The following is a 16,789-nucleotide window of genomic DNA, read 5'->3' on the forward strand; positions in this document are numbered from 1 at the left end:
CGGCACTCAGCTTCAGTGTGCCCCACCTTCTTATAGTGAGTGCACGTAGGCTTGCTCGGCAGTCCATTCTTCGGGCGAGTTGAGCTTGAGAGGTAGCCCCGTGGCACAGTGCGTCTCTGAGATGTGCTGTGAGACTGGTTGAAGGTTTCCCAGGAATCAGCCATGCGACAGGCTTCCATAAGAGTGGTGCGCTGCTTATCATTGAGATATACAGCAAGGGGCCCAGGCACACATTGGTAAAGGTCCTCCAGCATGGTCTGATTGAAAAGGTCCTCAAATGTTGTGCAGGACAAGGAGTCGAACCAGCGGGTAACCAGACTGGGTCTTGTGACAGGCCCATTCAGTTCAGGACCAGCCGACTTCCTTGGCGAGACCTTGGAATCGCTGTCTCCATTTCTCTGGGGTTATTTCGTAGGCCTTAGTGGTGACTCTACAAACTTCAACCACGTTGCCTCTCTGGCTCTTCTCCAGTGAGCAAAGCCCTGCCTTAGCTTTTCCCTCCATGTGCTTGGCTAGTACTAAGGCCCTCTCTGTCTCGGTGGTGCTGTAGTTATCAAAGAGTACCTCGTTTTCCTCCAGCCATGCTTCTGGCTCGTCCTCAGTCCACTTGGGGACGAGGGAATTGATGCTCGAGATTGGAGCATTTGGTGCAGCAAGTAGGGGGGCTGGAGGCTTGCTGTCTAGCCATAGCTTTGGCATTTTCCCTTTTTGTTCTTTCCAGCTCAAGCTCCTTCTCTTTGAAGGCTAACTCATGCTGTCTTCTCCTTTCATCTCTTTCTTCTTCTAGCTGCCTCTGTTCAGCCTCATACGCGCTCCGTTCAGCTTCATAATTCCGCCATTCAAGTTTTTCTTCCTTCTCTCGCTTGGCCAAGTCGTCCATTTGCTCCTTGACCCATGTGGCGAGGTCCAATCCGGTGAGACCTGTTGCCGTCCCTAGCTCAGGAAGGCTTTATAATTCTCTGCTGCCATGGTTCTGGTGGAGAAGGGCGTCTACCCGGGTTGACTGGGCGTACTTGGGCAGCAAGGAAGTGTCCCTTCAATGATGTGGCACCCTTTCAAAAGGTGGCACTGTGGTTGGGTGTGTCGTGTAAAGGTCACACTGGGCGCACTCAGTATCCTTATGTACTGGTGCAGGTTAGGTACCAGAAGGACTTTTGTTCCTTTTGTCTGGTTTTGTGGGTTTTCTTTTTTTCCTAGTTTGCTTGGTTGGTGGCACTGTGGTGCCAATGCGTTCCTAGGAACCCTTTACTTGAGTCCAACTAGGCTATATTAGGGAAATGCACTCTACCCCAGCAGAGTGTAACAAAGGAGTGAGAGAGAAAGGGAAGGAAAAGAGAGAGAGAGAGATGTAAGCAATTCAGTTGATGACAGTGCTTCAGATTAGGCACTGTGGAAGGAAAAGTGACTTTGGTTGCTTTTAAAGGCCCTCGTGAGTGTCTGGTCCCAGTACCCGCGGTGCTACAACCCCCTTCTCATGCAGAGAGGAAAGGCTACTATCTGCTTAGGTCTGGATAAAAGGCCTCACTCGTGACCGACAGTTTATCACTGTAATTAATCTTAACTTGTCCTCATCTATTTGTGGGACAGAGGTGTTTCTTTTATTTGGTTTAATTTAATTAATTGTCCCGGTGTCGACCCTTCTTTCCTTGAAGAGGGTCACGTACACTCAGTTAGGTTATGTTGAATGCTTACTTGAAGATATGAGAGAGAGAGAGAGAGAGAGAGAGAGAGAGAGAGAGAGAGAGAGAGAGAGAGAGAGAGAGAGATATTCTGTCAGCCAATTTGTGCTGCCTGAAAAAAATTTGAGTAAAATTTTTATAAGTGCACACTGGCAGGGTTCTTAATTGAAGATACGTCGTCTTGGGCTTCCTTAGGGGATTGCTTTTAACAATCGTAAGCCGAGTTGGATGTCTACCCTGAGGAGTTCAGAGTAAAATTATAAGTTCTTTGTATTTGTATAGAAACTTGTTATCTGTATATTTCCTAATTAAGACCTATCATTCCCTGACTAAATTGTATCTTGTTTTTATCTATTGTATGAAACCCTATCCTAGTCTCTATCTACCAAAGTCTATCTGGGTAAGATTTTGCGAGTGGGGTACTACGCCCAATGATGTAGTCCCGAAGGGCAGTGAGGCAGAAGCTAAGAGTGACTGGACTACCCAAGTCCCACAGACAAACAACAAAGGTTTTAAGATGGCGGACATGGGAAGCGTTCCCAGGATGGCAGGCGAATCCCGTTAGCCTAAGCAAATTCAAAACGGCTCTAGAAACGGCCTTGGCAGCTGAATACTCTGATCTTCGAAGCGCGTTTTTCTCAAGTCAATTACACAAAGCACTCGAATTCCTCTCACAAAATGAACTAAGCAAATGCAGGAATACAGATTTACTCTAACTATACCAACCATGCAAAGGATTTTACGTTAAGGAGATGGAAAACGAAATCACTATGCTACTCTTGCTTCTCTTTTTTTTTTTTTCTTTTGTTGTCTTCCTAGCATGGAAATAGCCGTCCGATGCCGAGACAAGGGAATAGATTCGTGACGTCCTGACGGGACTAAATTTATGTTACTGAAAAATGCAAATTATGGTGAAATTAACTATTGCCGTTCATTTGCTATTTTAATGACACAGGATTTTTATATGATTCCCGCTATATGAACCTTTATTAACTCCATCACGCTTGATACAGCACCTTCGGTAGTGGGGAACGCGTTTATTGATTTTGAAATTTAACGAAATCCGCAAATTTTGTCCCCTATCCTACGAGAGACACGTTGGGCACACTTCTTCGCTCGTTATCGTGCATAAGTAACGCGTTCAAAAATCAATATCATGCATTAATCCTTGGCCGGGGAAAAGCAAAATATTAACAATGACTGAAAGTCGCCAACAACCTTCGCTAGAATGTAGCACAGTATCCGAACATGTCAAAAGGGCTACTTTTTAAGATTTTGTAAATTGTTAGCTATACTGCTCTCAATGCACACTTTCCTACTTACGCTAATTTCTTAATTATAGCTGGTATTCTAACTATTATTATTATTATTATTATTATTATTATTATTATTATTATTATTATTATTATTATTATTATTCCTTGTGCGGCCTCCTTGTTTGGAAGAGTAACATTAAATTAAATATCTGACTTTTCTTTTTGAAATTAATGTGTAATTAATTTTTTTTCCTCCAGATTCTTTCTCTAAATTAATTAGATCCTAAGCAAGCTTGACAATGTTACATATGGGGCTTGGCTGATGAGTTTTTTACTTAATTAACGTAATTTATGAGGCCCTGAGTGCCAAGGACACACGTAACCTGTCATTTGAAGCTAAAATTTAATCTCAAAGACAGACAATTATTAATTGAATAAGGTTGCCAGTTGAGAGGAAAACCCCGACACAAAGAATATGTAGTTATCTAGGAAATTACTTGAACAATCGCCCAACTTTGGACACAGTCAATTTTCCCTTTCGTTCACATAAGGTTTTAACACAACGGATTATATGGTAAGCAATTCCGTACTGGTAAAAGCTATTCCTCTTCCGAACAATGGGATCGAGACACAAGGCTGCCTGAATGCTGAAAATTACTTACTTAACCTTCCTTAATTCCTAATTACTGCACGGGAATAGTTGAGTGTCACTAAGCAATATAAATTATTCTTAATTTACTCTTCATAAAAGTAAATTGTTTATACCACTATTCGTAGATGGTGGTGAAGAGGGAACAATAGAAAGGTTGAAATACAGGGGAAGAAATATTAGCAAACAGCAGATGTTGTCAAATTCAGACTTACCGTTACGTGGTTTGCTTGCGCACTGCAACAGACGATGCAGTTTCTGGAAAACACATTGACCTGTTGTTCACTAATGAAAAGACAAGGGGGGGGGGGGGAACAAAGGACACAGTTTTGCCTAAACACGACGTGCGTTTTCATTCATGGCGAGAATCTCTCTGACCTGTCTCCAGTCAAACAGGGTGGCTGGCAGCATCCGTACGCCCTTATGCCCCGGGGCAGTCTGAAAATTTGACCGAGACATCGCCGAATGCATAGGATAAAGGAAAAGAAGCTTAAGTCCACCGTTCTTAGAGGTTACTGTGTTAAAACCCTCCCTGTGGGTTAGGCCCCTAATGCAAATGAAACGTTATTTTTGAAATACCTGGCCTACCCTGCTCGGACAAAGACGTCTCTACAATAAAACTGCATAGAGGGCGAACAACAGAATATTTATAAAAATATATATATATATATATATATATATATATATATATATATATATATATATATATATATATATATATATATATATATATATATATATATATATATATATACTAGTCTTCCTATAATTTCTTATTAAAGCATCTATTTTTTTTTCAGCTCAATTACCTTTTTAATAATAGACTGATATTGTTTTACACGAGAAATGTATGTGAGCCACAATTTCGCCAGAATTTTTGGCATTAGTCGATTGAAAGCGATAGACCTTAGGTATAAAAAAAAGACTTCAATTACTTCGCAATTTTGGTTTGCGTATTTTTTTAAACAGAAAACGTCACGCATCCCCATATCTTATTTATAAAAATTTATGCAGACAATGATTGAACCCCATTCTGTTTTATTCTGTCGTCTATTCTGTTTGTGGTTATACTTCATATTGTTCCGACTTCCATTTACTTAACCAGAAAACTGGCTCTATTCTACCCTAATCAACTCTGAGCAACGATATTCATAAATAACATCAGAATGATCACCCTCTTAAGTTCCTCACTTCCGAAAACTCGTCAATAACATCAGAATGATCACCCTTTTCAATTCCTCACTTCCAGATACTCGTCAACAACATCAGAATGATCAACCTTTTCAATTCCTCACTTCCAGATACTCGTCAATAACATCAGAATGATCACCCTTTTCAATTCCTCACTTCCAGATACTCGTCAATAACATCAGAATGATCACCCTTTTCCAGTCCTCACTTCCAGACACTCGTCAATAACATCAGAATGATCACCCTTTTCCAGTCCTCACTTCCAGATACTCGTCAATAACATCAGAATGATTACCCTCATAAATTCCTCACCTCCAGATACTTGTCAATAACATCAGAATGATTACCCTCATAAATTCCTCACCTCCAGAAACTCGTCAATAACATCAGAATGATCACCCTTTTCCATTCCACACTTCAGATACTCGTCAATAGCATCAGAATGATCACCCTTTCCAAGTCCTCACTTCCAGATACTCGTTAACAACATCAGAATGATCACCCTTTTCCAGTCCTCACTTCCACATAATCGTCAACAACACCAGAATGATCACCTTTTCAAGTCCTCACTTCCAGATACTCGTCAATAACATCAGAATGATTACCCTCATAAATTCCTCACCTCCAGAAACTCGTCAATAACATCAGAATGATCACCCTTTTCCATTCCTCACTTCAGATACTCGTCAGTAGCATCAGAATGATCACCATTTTCAAGTCCTCACTTCCAGATACTCGTCAACAACATCAGAATGATCACCTTTTCAAGTCCTCACTTCCAGATACTCGTCAACAACATCAGAACGATGAACCTTTTCAAGTCCTCACTTCCAGGTACTCGTCAACAACATCAGAACGATCAACCTTTTCAAGTCCTCACTTCCAGATACTCGTCAACAACATCAGAATGATCACCCTTTTCAATTCCTCACTTCCAGATACTCGTCAACAACATCAGAACGATCACCCTTTTCAATTCCTCACTTTCAGATACTCGTCAATAACATCAGAATGATCACCATTTTCAATTCCTCACTCCCAGATACTCGTCAATAACATCAGAATGATTACCCTTTTCAATTCCTCACTTCCAGATACTCGTCAATAACATCAGGACGATTACCCTTTTCAATTCCTCACCTCCAGATACTCGTCAATAACATCAGAATGATCACCCTTTTCAAGTCCTCACTTCCAGATACTTGTCAAAAACATCAGAATGATTACCCTTTTCAAGTCCTCGCTTCCAGAAACTCGAAAACAACATCAGAATGATCAACCTTTTCAAGTCCTTGCTTCCAGATACTCGTCAATAACATCAGAATGATCACCCTTTTTAAGTCCTCACTTCCAGTTACTCGTCAATAACATCAGAATGATTACCCTTTTCAAGTCCTCACTTCCAGATACTCGTTAACAACATCAGAATGATCACCCTTTTCCATTCCTCACTTCAAGATACTCATCAACAACATCAGAATGACCACCCTTTTCCAGTCTTCGCTTCCAGATACTCGTCAATAACATCAGAATGATAACCGTTTTCAGTTCCTCACCTCCAGATACTCGTCAATAACATCAGAATGATTACCCTTTTTAATTCCTCACTTCCAGATACTCGTCAATAATATCAGAATGATTACCCTTTTCAATTCCTCACTTCCAGACACTCGTCAATAACATCAGAATAATCACCCTTTTAAATTTCTCACTTCCAGATACTCGTCAATAACATCAGAATGATCACCCTCATCAATTCCTCACCTCCAGATACTTGTCAATAACATCAGAATGATTACCCTTTTCCATTCCTCACTTCCAGATACTCATCATCATCAGAATGATCACCCTTTTCCTTTCCTCACTTCCAGATCCTCGTCAACATCAGAATGACCACCCTTTTCCATTCCTCACTTCCAGATACTCGTCAATAACATCAGAATGATCACCCTTTTCAATTCCTCACTTTCAGATACTCGTCAACTCCAGATACTCGTCAACAACATCAGAATGATCACCTTTTCAAGTCCTTGCTTCCAGATACTCGTCAGCAACATCAGAATGATCACCCTTTTCCATTCCTCGCTTCCACATACTCGTCAACAACATCAGAATGACCACGCTTTTCCACTCCTCACTTCCAGATACTCGTCAACAACATCAGAATAATCACCCTTTGCCATTCCTCACTTCCAAATACTCGTCAACAACATCAGAATGACCACCCATTTCCATTCCTCACTTCCAGATACTCGTCAATAACATCAGAATGATCACTTTTTTCAATTCCTCACTTCCAGATACTCGTCAACTCCAGATACTCGTCAACAACATCAGAATAATCACCCTTTTCCAGTCCTCGCTTCCAGATACTCGTCAACAACATTAGAATGATCATCCTTTTCCATTCCTCGCTTGCACATACTCGTGAACAACATCAGAATGACCACCCTTTTCCACTCCTTGCTTCCACATACTCGTCAACAACATCAGAATGACCACCCTTTTCCAGTCCTCACTTCCAGATACTCGCCAACAACATCAGAATGACCACCCTTTTCCAGTCCTGGCTCCCAGATACTCAACAACATCATCAGATGACCACCCTTTTCCATTCCTCGCTTCCACTTACTCGTTAACAACATCAGAATGACCACCCTTTTCCAGTCCTCACTTCCACATACTCTTCAACAACATCAGAATGACCACCCTTTTCCAGTCCTCACTTCCAGATACTCGTCAACATCAGAATGACCACCTTTTTCCAGTCCTCGCTTCCAGATACTCGTCAACAACATCAGAATGACCACCCTTTTCCAGTCCTCGCTTCAAGATACTTATCAACAACATCAGAATGACCACCCTTTTCCAGTCCTCACTTCCAAATACTTGTCAACAACATCAGAATGACCACCCTTTTCCAGTCCTTGCTTCCAGATCAGAATGACCACCCTTTTAGTCCTCACTTCCACATACTCGTCAACAACATCAGAATGACCACCCTTTTCCAGTCCTCATTTCCACATACTCGTCAACAACATCAGAATGACCACCCTTTTCCAGTCTTCGCTTCCAGATACTCGTCAATAACATCAGAATGATCACCCTTTTCCATTCCTTGCTTCCAGATACTCGTCAACAACATCAGAATGATCACCCTTTTCCATTCCTTGCTTCCAGATACTCGTCAACAACATCAGAATGATCACCCTTTTCAATTCCTCACTTCCAGATACTCGTCAACAACATCAGAATGACCACCCTTTTCAATTCCTCACTTCCAGATACTCTTCAATAACATCAGAATGGTTTCCCTCATCAATTCCTCACTTCCAGATACTAGTCAATAGCATCAGAATGATCACCCTTTTCAATTCCTCACTTCCAGACACTCGTCAATAACATCAGAATGATCACCCCCATCAATTTCTTACTTCCAGATGAATCCCCTTCGGAGGAGAAGGTCCCTCAGGAGACCGTCGTGTCCCGCCGCCTGCTGGCTTCGAGCTCCTCCGGCTTCCCGAAGGACAACTGCACCCCTCCGGCCATCGAGCAGTTTCCTCAGCCCCTCATGAGTCCCGAGAGCAGGAAGAGCGGAGGACTCATCGTCCATATCATCGTCACCACGTACATGTTCCTCGCGATCGCCATCGTCTGCGACGAGTACTTCGTCCCGTCTCTAGAGATGATTTGCGACTGTGAGTATGTGTAGATGTTCGTTTTGTCCCCTCGTTTGTGCCTTTGTTGTTTCGTTAGCGTAGCCGTTGAGTTATGGGAAATGCTTGTAAACAACAACAAGGACCGAAGTCAGTTTTCATATTTCATCCTGTATATTTCTTTGGTATCTATCTGTCTATTTCCGACTTAATCTTGCGAAATTCATAAATCAGGGATGCAGCCAATCGCAGGCAACTTACTCTACAAACTGCAACAGAGCTAACACAAGACTTTCGAAAAACAATGAGGGAAAATAATGTGGACTTTAAATTACGCTAAAGATTGCTTGCAGGCATTGTCACACTCTCTCCTCTTCAACTGCATTTCATATTCTACCACTTTTTTCAAACAATGCACAACCTACAACTCAGGAGCGGAGCAAGCTGGAAGCTTGGCAAAATAATTAGTTTCCTTACACAGGGAAAGTCTTCTGTCCTATTGCGAGGGGCTCTTAAGTATTAAATAGGCATTAAGATATCAAATAGTCGTTTGAACACTGATAAGTTCCCTAAAACATTATTTAAAGTTTTACTAATCTAGTCTCCAAGAAATCAATTGAATCCTTGAATGTTAATCCTCACTTCATAAATTAAATGAAATGTCAGCTAAAAAAATTTTTTCGGAGTATCCAAGAATACCATAGCCATAAATATGTTTTTCAGTTAATATGACTAACGTTACATAGAGATCACAAATTATGTAGATGTTTCAGTAACCAAATGAAGCAATATAGTTTCATGGACCTCAGGAACAATTTGTGCTTTAATAACACTGATAATATCTTTTAGAACCTAATGTTTTACGAAATTATAAATAAATGTCTTGGAAGCTTGAATAATTTTCCGGGAGCTTGGATAATTAAATTATCTTGGAGGCCCAGTTATTGTTTGAAAGGTATAATTCAAGTTTATTGGTCTGATGAAGGTCTCAGTATTACAATTAATGTTTTGGGGGTTTTCTTAATGTTTGAAGCTCAAATAATGTCTCATTATTTGGGCTTCAAAGACATTAAGAAAACCTCCAAAACATTAATTGTAATACTGAGACCTTCATCAAACCAATAAACTTGAATTATACCTTTCAAACAATAACTGGGCCTCCAAGATAATTATCCAAGCTCCCGGAAAATTATTCAAGCCTCCAAGACATTTATTTGTCATTTCGTAAAACATTAGGTTCTAAAAGATATTATCAGTGTTATTAAAGCACAAATTGTTCCTGAGGTCCATGAAACTATATTGCTTCATTTGGTTACTGAAACGTTAACGAAGCCTTATCAACATCTACATAATTTATGATCCCTATGTAACGTTAGTCATATTAACTGAAAAACATATTTATGGCTATGGTATTCTTGGATACTCCGAAAAAAATATTTTAGCTGACATTTCATTTAATTTATGAAGCATGTTCTTTTAAGCGACTTCGTATCGGTTATCATCAAATGGAAACATAAAATTGTTCAATTGGATGAATTCATGTAATCAGAAGGTATTACAAAACTCATTGTAATTTGAATATCTAATTAGGGTCCATGTAGAAAAAATCAAGAAAACTTTGCTTCCAATTTTCTATCACTTTGATATAAATTCACTGACGAAGATTTGAACACAATAAAATCTTCAGGTTGTCAAAAGGCTAAAAATGTGGTTACAATTTTGTTTCATATTCAATGCCCGCAATATTTGTATATAGCAATTTTCATAATTAAATGATTTTTAACAAGAAAGAGGGGCTAATACGAAAATTCAGCGTCAGGAAAAATAATTCATAATACGACATTTGGCTTATATGGCATGGGATCCCACATTCACAAGGTTAAGGTTGAAATAACAGTAATTTTACTCCATATAGACCTTTTTTTTCTTTAATATCTTTCCATCTATGCACTTAAATTGTACAAAAACCTAACCATAAGTATTAAATTCAAGCATTCCAAATCCACGAAGAAAAGATGACAAAAATAAAAGAATGAAAAATCCAACCGTAATTAAATTTTAATACGACAAACTTCGACAAGACTGGAAAGATGCCTTACAGAAAAAGGATTGAAATATTAGCAGTGGAGGGTGACAATTTAAGGCTGTGATTATGAGTGTCGAGGGAAAGAAGACCGAGAAATAAGATATATTTCATGTATTTTTCAAACAAAACACAAGAAACACTAGTAAGGAAGGAGGTAAAGCTGAGACTGAAAGAGATGACACGAAGGAAAAATATATAAGAATATTCTAAAGAGTTATGCTATGTAGGGAAGAGATGTTAAGTCACTGCTGGACCACTTTATAGTCACCAGAATTATTATTGATTTTCTCTTACTTGACGGCCATAAAAGCGACAGCCTAATCTGGCTTAGGCCTGAGGATAAAGAAGAAGAAGAAGAACAAGAAGAAGAAGAAGACGAAGAAGACGAAGAAGCAGAAGAAGGAGAAGAGGAGGAGGAGGAAATAAAATATGTAGAAAGATAAAAGAATAACAGATACCAGAAGCTAATCTTCTAGCCCTACGAATAAAGAAGGAGGAGGAGGAGGAGGAGGAGGAGGAGGAGGAGGAGGAGGAGGAGGAGGAGGAGGAGGAGGAGGAGGAGGAGGAGGAGGAGAGGAAATAAAATATGTAGAAAGATAAAAGAATAAAAGATAACAGAAGCTAATCTTCTAGCCTTACGAATAAAGGAGGAGGAGGAGGAGGAGGAGGAAATAAAATATGTAGAAAGATAAAAGAATAAAAGATAACAATAGAAGCTAATCTTCTAACGAATGAAAAGGATATTTCTGTTGAACCAGTGGACGCACAGAAAGCTCTTAGAAAATTTTAAGCGGATATAAAATAAGCAATTATAAAAAAAAATTAAATATTCTTATATGAGCTCGGTCACCCAAGTTGTCACTGAAGACGGTAGTATTTTTTATTCTAAAATTGTAATATATATATATATATATATATATATATATATATATATATATATATATATATATATATATATATATATATATATTAATATAATATATGTATATAATATATACATACATATATATACAATATGTATGTATAATATATATACATATATATATATATATATATATATATATATATATATATATATATATATATATATATATATATATATATATTAATAATTGGTATGTAAACAAAAGAACAATAGAAACTATATATTGGAAGTGAATTAATAACGTTTGGTACTAAAGAAGCAAAATCACACATTCTATAAACTGCTAAATATAACTTAACAAAATCTAATTCATTAATTCTTTTTCAAGGGTATTACAGAAGACAGCGACTGGAAGATGTATGAAAGTAGCAACATGCTTTATTTGATTTTGCAAAATGACATTTAAGTTACTTTTCTAGGCAGTGACTTCAACTTCAGTGTATCTAGGTCACAAAATGATCTCTATCGTTGTCTTCATCCATACAATCTTCAGGAACATTAACAAAGTTTTCCTAAAAAAAAGGACAACAGACATTCAGACCTCCCGTTAAAAAGCAAAGACGAACATCATAAAAATGACATACCAGAGGCCTTACAATAGAGGACATCGTGATTCTCACTGGGACATGAGCATTAAGATGAAGTGTGCCTTTCATCTGCAGCACCAGATGAATATAATCACCAAATGAATTGTGCAGGCGAGCTGTCGCGTTGGATCCTTTGTTGCCGAGGTGCAAGAAGGGAAGCGATTGGTCGGGAAATGGTAAGTCTTCGCCTGTGTGATTCTGACTGTGTGCATTTTACATGTTGCTGAGGAGGGAAAGGAATGTGCCTCTCATTACCACACCCTGGAGACGATGAAGAGCATACCAACTTCAAGCACTTTTACAATAGATTACGATCAGCACTTCTAACATATTGGTCTGTGTATCACTGGTGTTGAAATCAACATAAATTCGATCCCTATATCTGGAACGAGCCAGCGTTCTTAAAAAAAAAAAAAAAGAATGCTTAAATATCTGTCGAAAAAATAACCCTTTCCTAGAGCGTTATAGTTTGTGTATCACTGATATTGAAATCAACATAAATCTGATCCTCTATCTGAAACGAGCCAGCGTTCTTTTTAAAAAAGAGAATGCTTAAACATCTGTCGAAAATAACCTTTTCCTAGAGCATGTTATTTACCTCGGAAACTGCTCACACACAGAGGTGTAAGTTTGAAAGATAATGGCTGCTCGAACCAGTGGGCTGTTACTGGCTAACGTTATTTATTCCGAGATAAAAATCACTGTTCGTCTACCCTTACTGCACTCTCTCCCGTTTGCATGTTCACTTTCCTAGTATGTTGTCTTGGACCCTATTTGAATGGATGCTAATGTAAGCTAATATAACAGTTCGAAGGGACACCAAAAATCCCTGTCATATTAGTGATAAATCTGGCTATGCAGTAGCGAAATTTCTCCACATTGTCATTACACACACACACACACACACACACACACACACACACACACACACACACACACACACACACACACACACACACACACATATATATATATATATATATATATATATATATATATATATATATATATATATATATATATATATATATATATATATATATATATATATATATATATATATATATATATATATATATATATATATATATATATATATATATATATATATATATATATATATATATATGTATATATATATATATATATGTATATATATGTATATATATATATATATATGTATATATATATATATATATATTAAATTACGTATATATATGGTATGTGTCTTATATATATGTATGTATATATATCAGTTATTGTTTAATTTATGTAAAGTTTCACAGCCCTGCATGCCAAGAATACACGTAACCTGTCACTTGAATGCCATATATGAATTAACCTCAAAGACAGACGTTAATTAACCAAAGGTCACTAGTTAATGTATATGGTAATTAACTTTCACAAAGAATATTTAAGGAGTAAAGACTTTATGATAAACGTCACCAACTATACGTATATATAGAAAAAATCTCTACTTGTTACGATGGTATTAAATACAAAGACGCCCTGCATGCAGTTCTCCCAAACAATGAACGCTAAAGGCATAACAAATACCAGAGTATTAAAATGACTTTTTATGATAAACGCCCAAATCCCCAGACTTACTGGGATAAATACAAAGACGAAACAGTTCTCCCCAAACAATGAGCTAAAATACCAATATAATAATTTGGCTTAATCTAGACTTACTGGGATAATTCGGCAATGCGAACAACCCTAAATGGTGGCTGGTGGCTGGTGAATGAAACAAAGAAAGATTGGGAAATACAGAAAAGAGGATAAAAGAATGGACGAAGTTTTGAACAAAACACAGACTTTACCTTAGGATGAAGCGTTGTCGCGCATACAACGGACGATCGGAAGTTGCGGGTAGTATTTCGTACTTCACCATTCACTAATAAAATAATAGACAAAGGTGGTGACAGAGCCACTTCCCAGACGTCTGCTGGATTCGGCGGCTGGTTTCTCTCTCCCTGTTCGCTGACCGGCCTAGGTCAACAGGGATGCATTCGTTCCCTCAGGCGTCTACGCTCTGTTAAAACATTCGCCAAGAGAAACAGGTAGAATTGAAAAAAGGGCTTTAGGACCACCTATCGTAAAGTTGAATATGGAAATTTCTCCTATGGGGTTAAATGCCTAAATACTACCTATTCCTTCCTACACGCGAACGTTACAATTTAAACTTGCCTATGTGATTTGGCCGCTACAACGGACGTTGGTTCATCTCATAGAACTACAAAGAAATACATTGAGGGTGAACAGCAGTAATATTTATAAAAGCTCCCCCCCTTAAGAGGGCCTTCACTCCCTTTTTGGGCGCGAAGGTCTGTACTAAGGAAGCTGTTCGCCTCTATTAGGTTACTCTTCTTCCCCTGAGCAGATTAGTCCTAGTTAGCCTACCTAGCTACAGAACTACCTAACCCTAGATAGGATATGAGCTATAATCACTACTTTACCTAATTCTAATAGTACTAGAAGGTGCTTACGGTTATTATAGGCTACCCCCTACAATCATGATGTTTTTAGAACTAGCCTAGTGGTACATTCTATGGTATTCCCTAGCCTAACCTATCCTGCCCCGACTGTAGCACCAACGTAAGAGTTAATGTTCTAACTAAATTACAACTTGGTTTATGTTTAATACAATTAATAATTACTAGTTCATTCATGAGGGTTGCCTCATATGATAAATGGGTGCCTCACTGAGGTCTTAGGCTATGCGTGTCATGAGCATCGTGGCTCGTTTCACAATAGTTAAGAGTATTGAAATTACTTATGCTACTTACTTGATTACTGCGGCTCGGTGGTAAGTGGAAGGAACAAGGCTACTAAATTGATGTACCGTACTTAAGGCGGTCTAGGCTATGTACAAGAAAAGAGATCACACTGGCTACCTTCTCTGGGCAAGGAGCCAGGATCACTCTAAGATGGTAGGGCACTGTGCCGAGAGGGCACTAGTGCCTGGATGAGCTCATGGCTCGGCAACTACTGGGCTCTCTTCTTCTTCTTCGGGTTCCTCCAAGGCCTATTAGTAGCAGGCTTAGGAGGTGATGAGGGCACCGACTCTGGGGACAGGCCAGAAGGGCTAGCGGGCGCGAAGTTAGGGGCAACTTCAAAAGCTACAGGAGGGCTCCCTACTCCGGCTGCTGCGACAACCGGAGCGAGAGCGATCTCGACTCCTGCGTCCGAGGAGGCCAGTTCCTGGTCTTCCAGAGAAGGTGTAACATTTTGATCCTCCAGGGGTTCATCCCTTGGAGTCAAATTTGGCAAAGAAGTAGTCTTGGGTGCTGGAGGCTCTCCGTTTGCAATGATCAACTGCATGGAGAATCCTAAAACTCCCGGAGGAGGATTCGCCTCATGATTTAGACCCGGCATAGGGGCCTACTTTGTTGGTAGCTCAACGTCCGTGGCGGACGGAGTGTGGCACTGCTCAGTGCTCTCAAGTGGCACTGGCAGCAGTTGAGGGTCAGGCATGCCTGACAAGGGGTCCGGAGGTGCAATACCTTGGGACGACTTGGATTTGGCTGCAGCAGAGATTCCTGCCCCAGCAGGAGATTGTAGCCTCTCCGAGAGTCTTGTTTGGGGGCGTCCACTGGGCGTTGCTTGCTTGGGCAGCCCTCCCAATTTGTGGAGTGGTCTGTCCGCTTGCATGTCCTGCAGCGGTACTGCTCCTCCTGAATATCTCTTCGGGGAGAGGGGAGGACCTCTTGGTGGGCCAGCCCTTTGCGATTGGAGAGGGCTAGGCCTAAAATAGTTTGGTTGTGCCCTTCCGCGGACCACTTTGGTGGGCGGAAGGTGGGGTTTGTCATTATTGAGAGTTCTAGATGGGGCCTCCGTGGAGGAGGTAACATGGCTGCGAAGTGGCGTTGGTAACGGGCTTCCCCAGAGAAGATCCCGACCCAGCAAGAAGGCCACTCCAGGCCGAATTCCACCCACCACGCCAAGGCGGTGGGGTAGCATGCCCCAAGGTGTCGTAACCTGGAGTTGGACCGTGGGAACGGTAATGGTGTGGCCCTCTATCCACTTCATTTTCCACTGGGTTGCTTCGTCAACCATGGCACCGGCTGGCACTTGGGCCCTAGTGATCAGGCTAATGTCTGCCAAAGTGTCTTCTGTGACCGGAAGGGTCACGGGCAGGCTAGTGCTCTGAAGAGGGGCCACCGAGATGAACTGGGTTTCCAGTCTCTCAGGGTAAAGGATCCGGTGCGGACCGGCCGCAGAGAATGAAGTGCTAATTAGGTTGACAAATTTTGTGGTGGGGACATGATGTGGACAGGCCGGAGATCCAGCATTGTAGTGGCTGGCAGCACCACAGGATTTGCACGGGTCTCTTGGATGGGCTCGGTGGCCTGCAGTAACTGTTGGAGGAGAGGGCTGAGTGGATGAATCAGGAGAGGAGTTCTGGCTGGTAGTGGTAGGCTGCTTATTAGTGCCTAGTTTAAATCGGCACTCAGCTTCAGCGTGCCCCACCTTCTTGCAATAGGTGCACGTGGTCTTGCTCGGCAGTCCATTCTTCGGGCGAGTGGAGTTCGAGAGGTAGGCCGGAGGAACGATTCGCTTCTGAGAGGTGCTATGCGACTGATTAAAAGTTTCCCACAAATCAGCCATGCAACAAGCTTCCATAAGTGTCGGGAGCTGTTTATCGTTAAGATATACAGCAAGGGGCCCAGGCACACATTGGTAAAGGTCTTCTAGCATGGTCCGATTGAAAAGATCCTCAAACGTCGTACAGGCCAAGGAGTCGAACCAGCGCGTAC

The 16,789-nt window shown here is 40.4% G+C and overlaps 1 protein-coding gene across 2 annotated transcripts in view; it reads left to right on the forward strand.

Moving 5' to 3' along the window:
• LOC136837477 (probable sodium/potassium/calcium exchanger CG1090) overlaps positions 1-16,789 on the forward strand; it is a 222,266-nt gene that overhangs the window by 109,278 nt on the left and 96,199 nt on the right. For both annotated transcript variants that reach the window (XM_067102267.1, XM_067102268.1), the window contains exon 3: positions 8,216-8,473. In XM_067102267.1, coding sequence (XP_066958368.1) covers positions 8,216-8,473 — 258 coding nt within the window. The remainder of the gene's footprint in view (positions 1-8,215; positions 8,474-16,789) is intronic.

Source organism: Macrobrachium rosenbergii, chromosome 59, assembly GCF_040412425.1.
Source record: "Macrobrachium rosenbergii isolate ZJJX-2024 chromosome 59, ASM4041242v1, whole genome shotgun sequence".
NCBI classification, from domain to species: Eukaryota; Metazoa; Arthropoda; class Malacostraca; order Decapoda; family Palaemonidae; genus Macrobrachium; species Macrobrachium rosenbergii.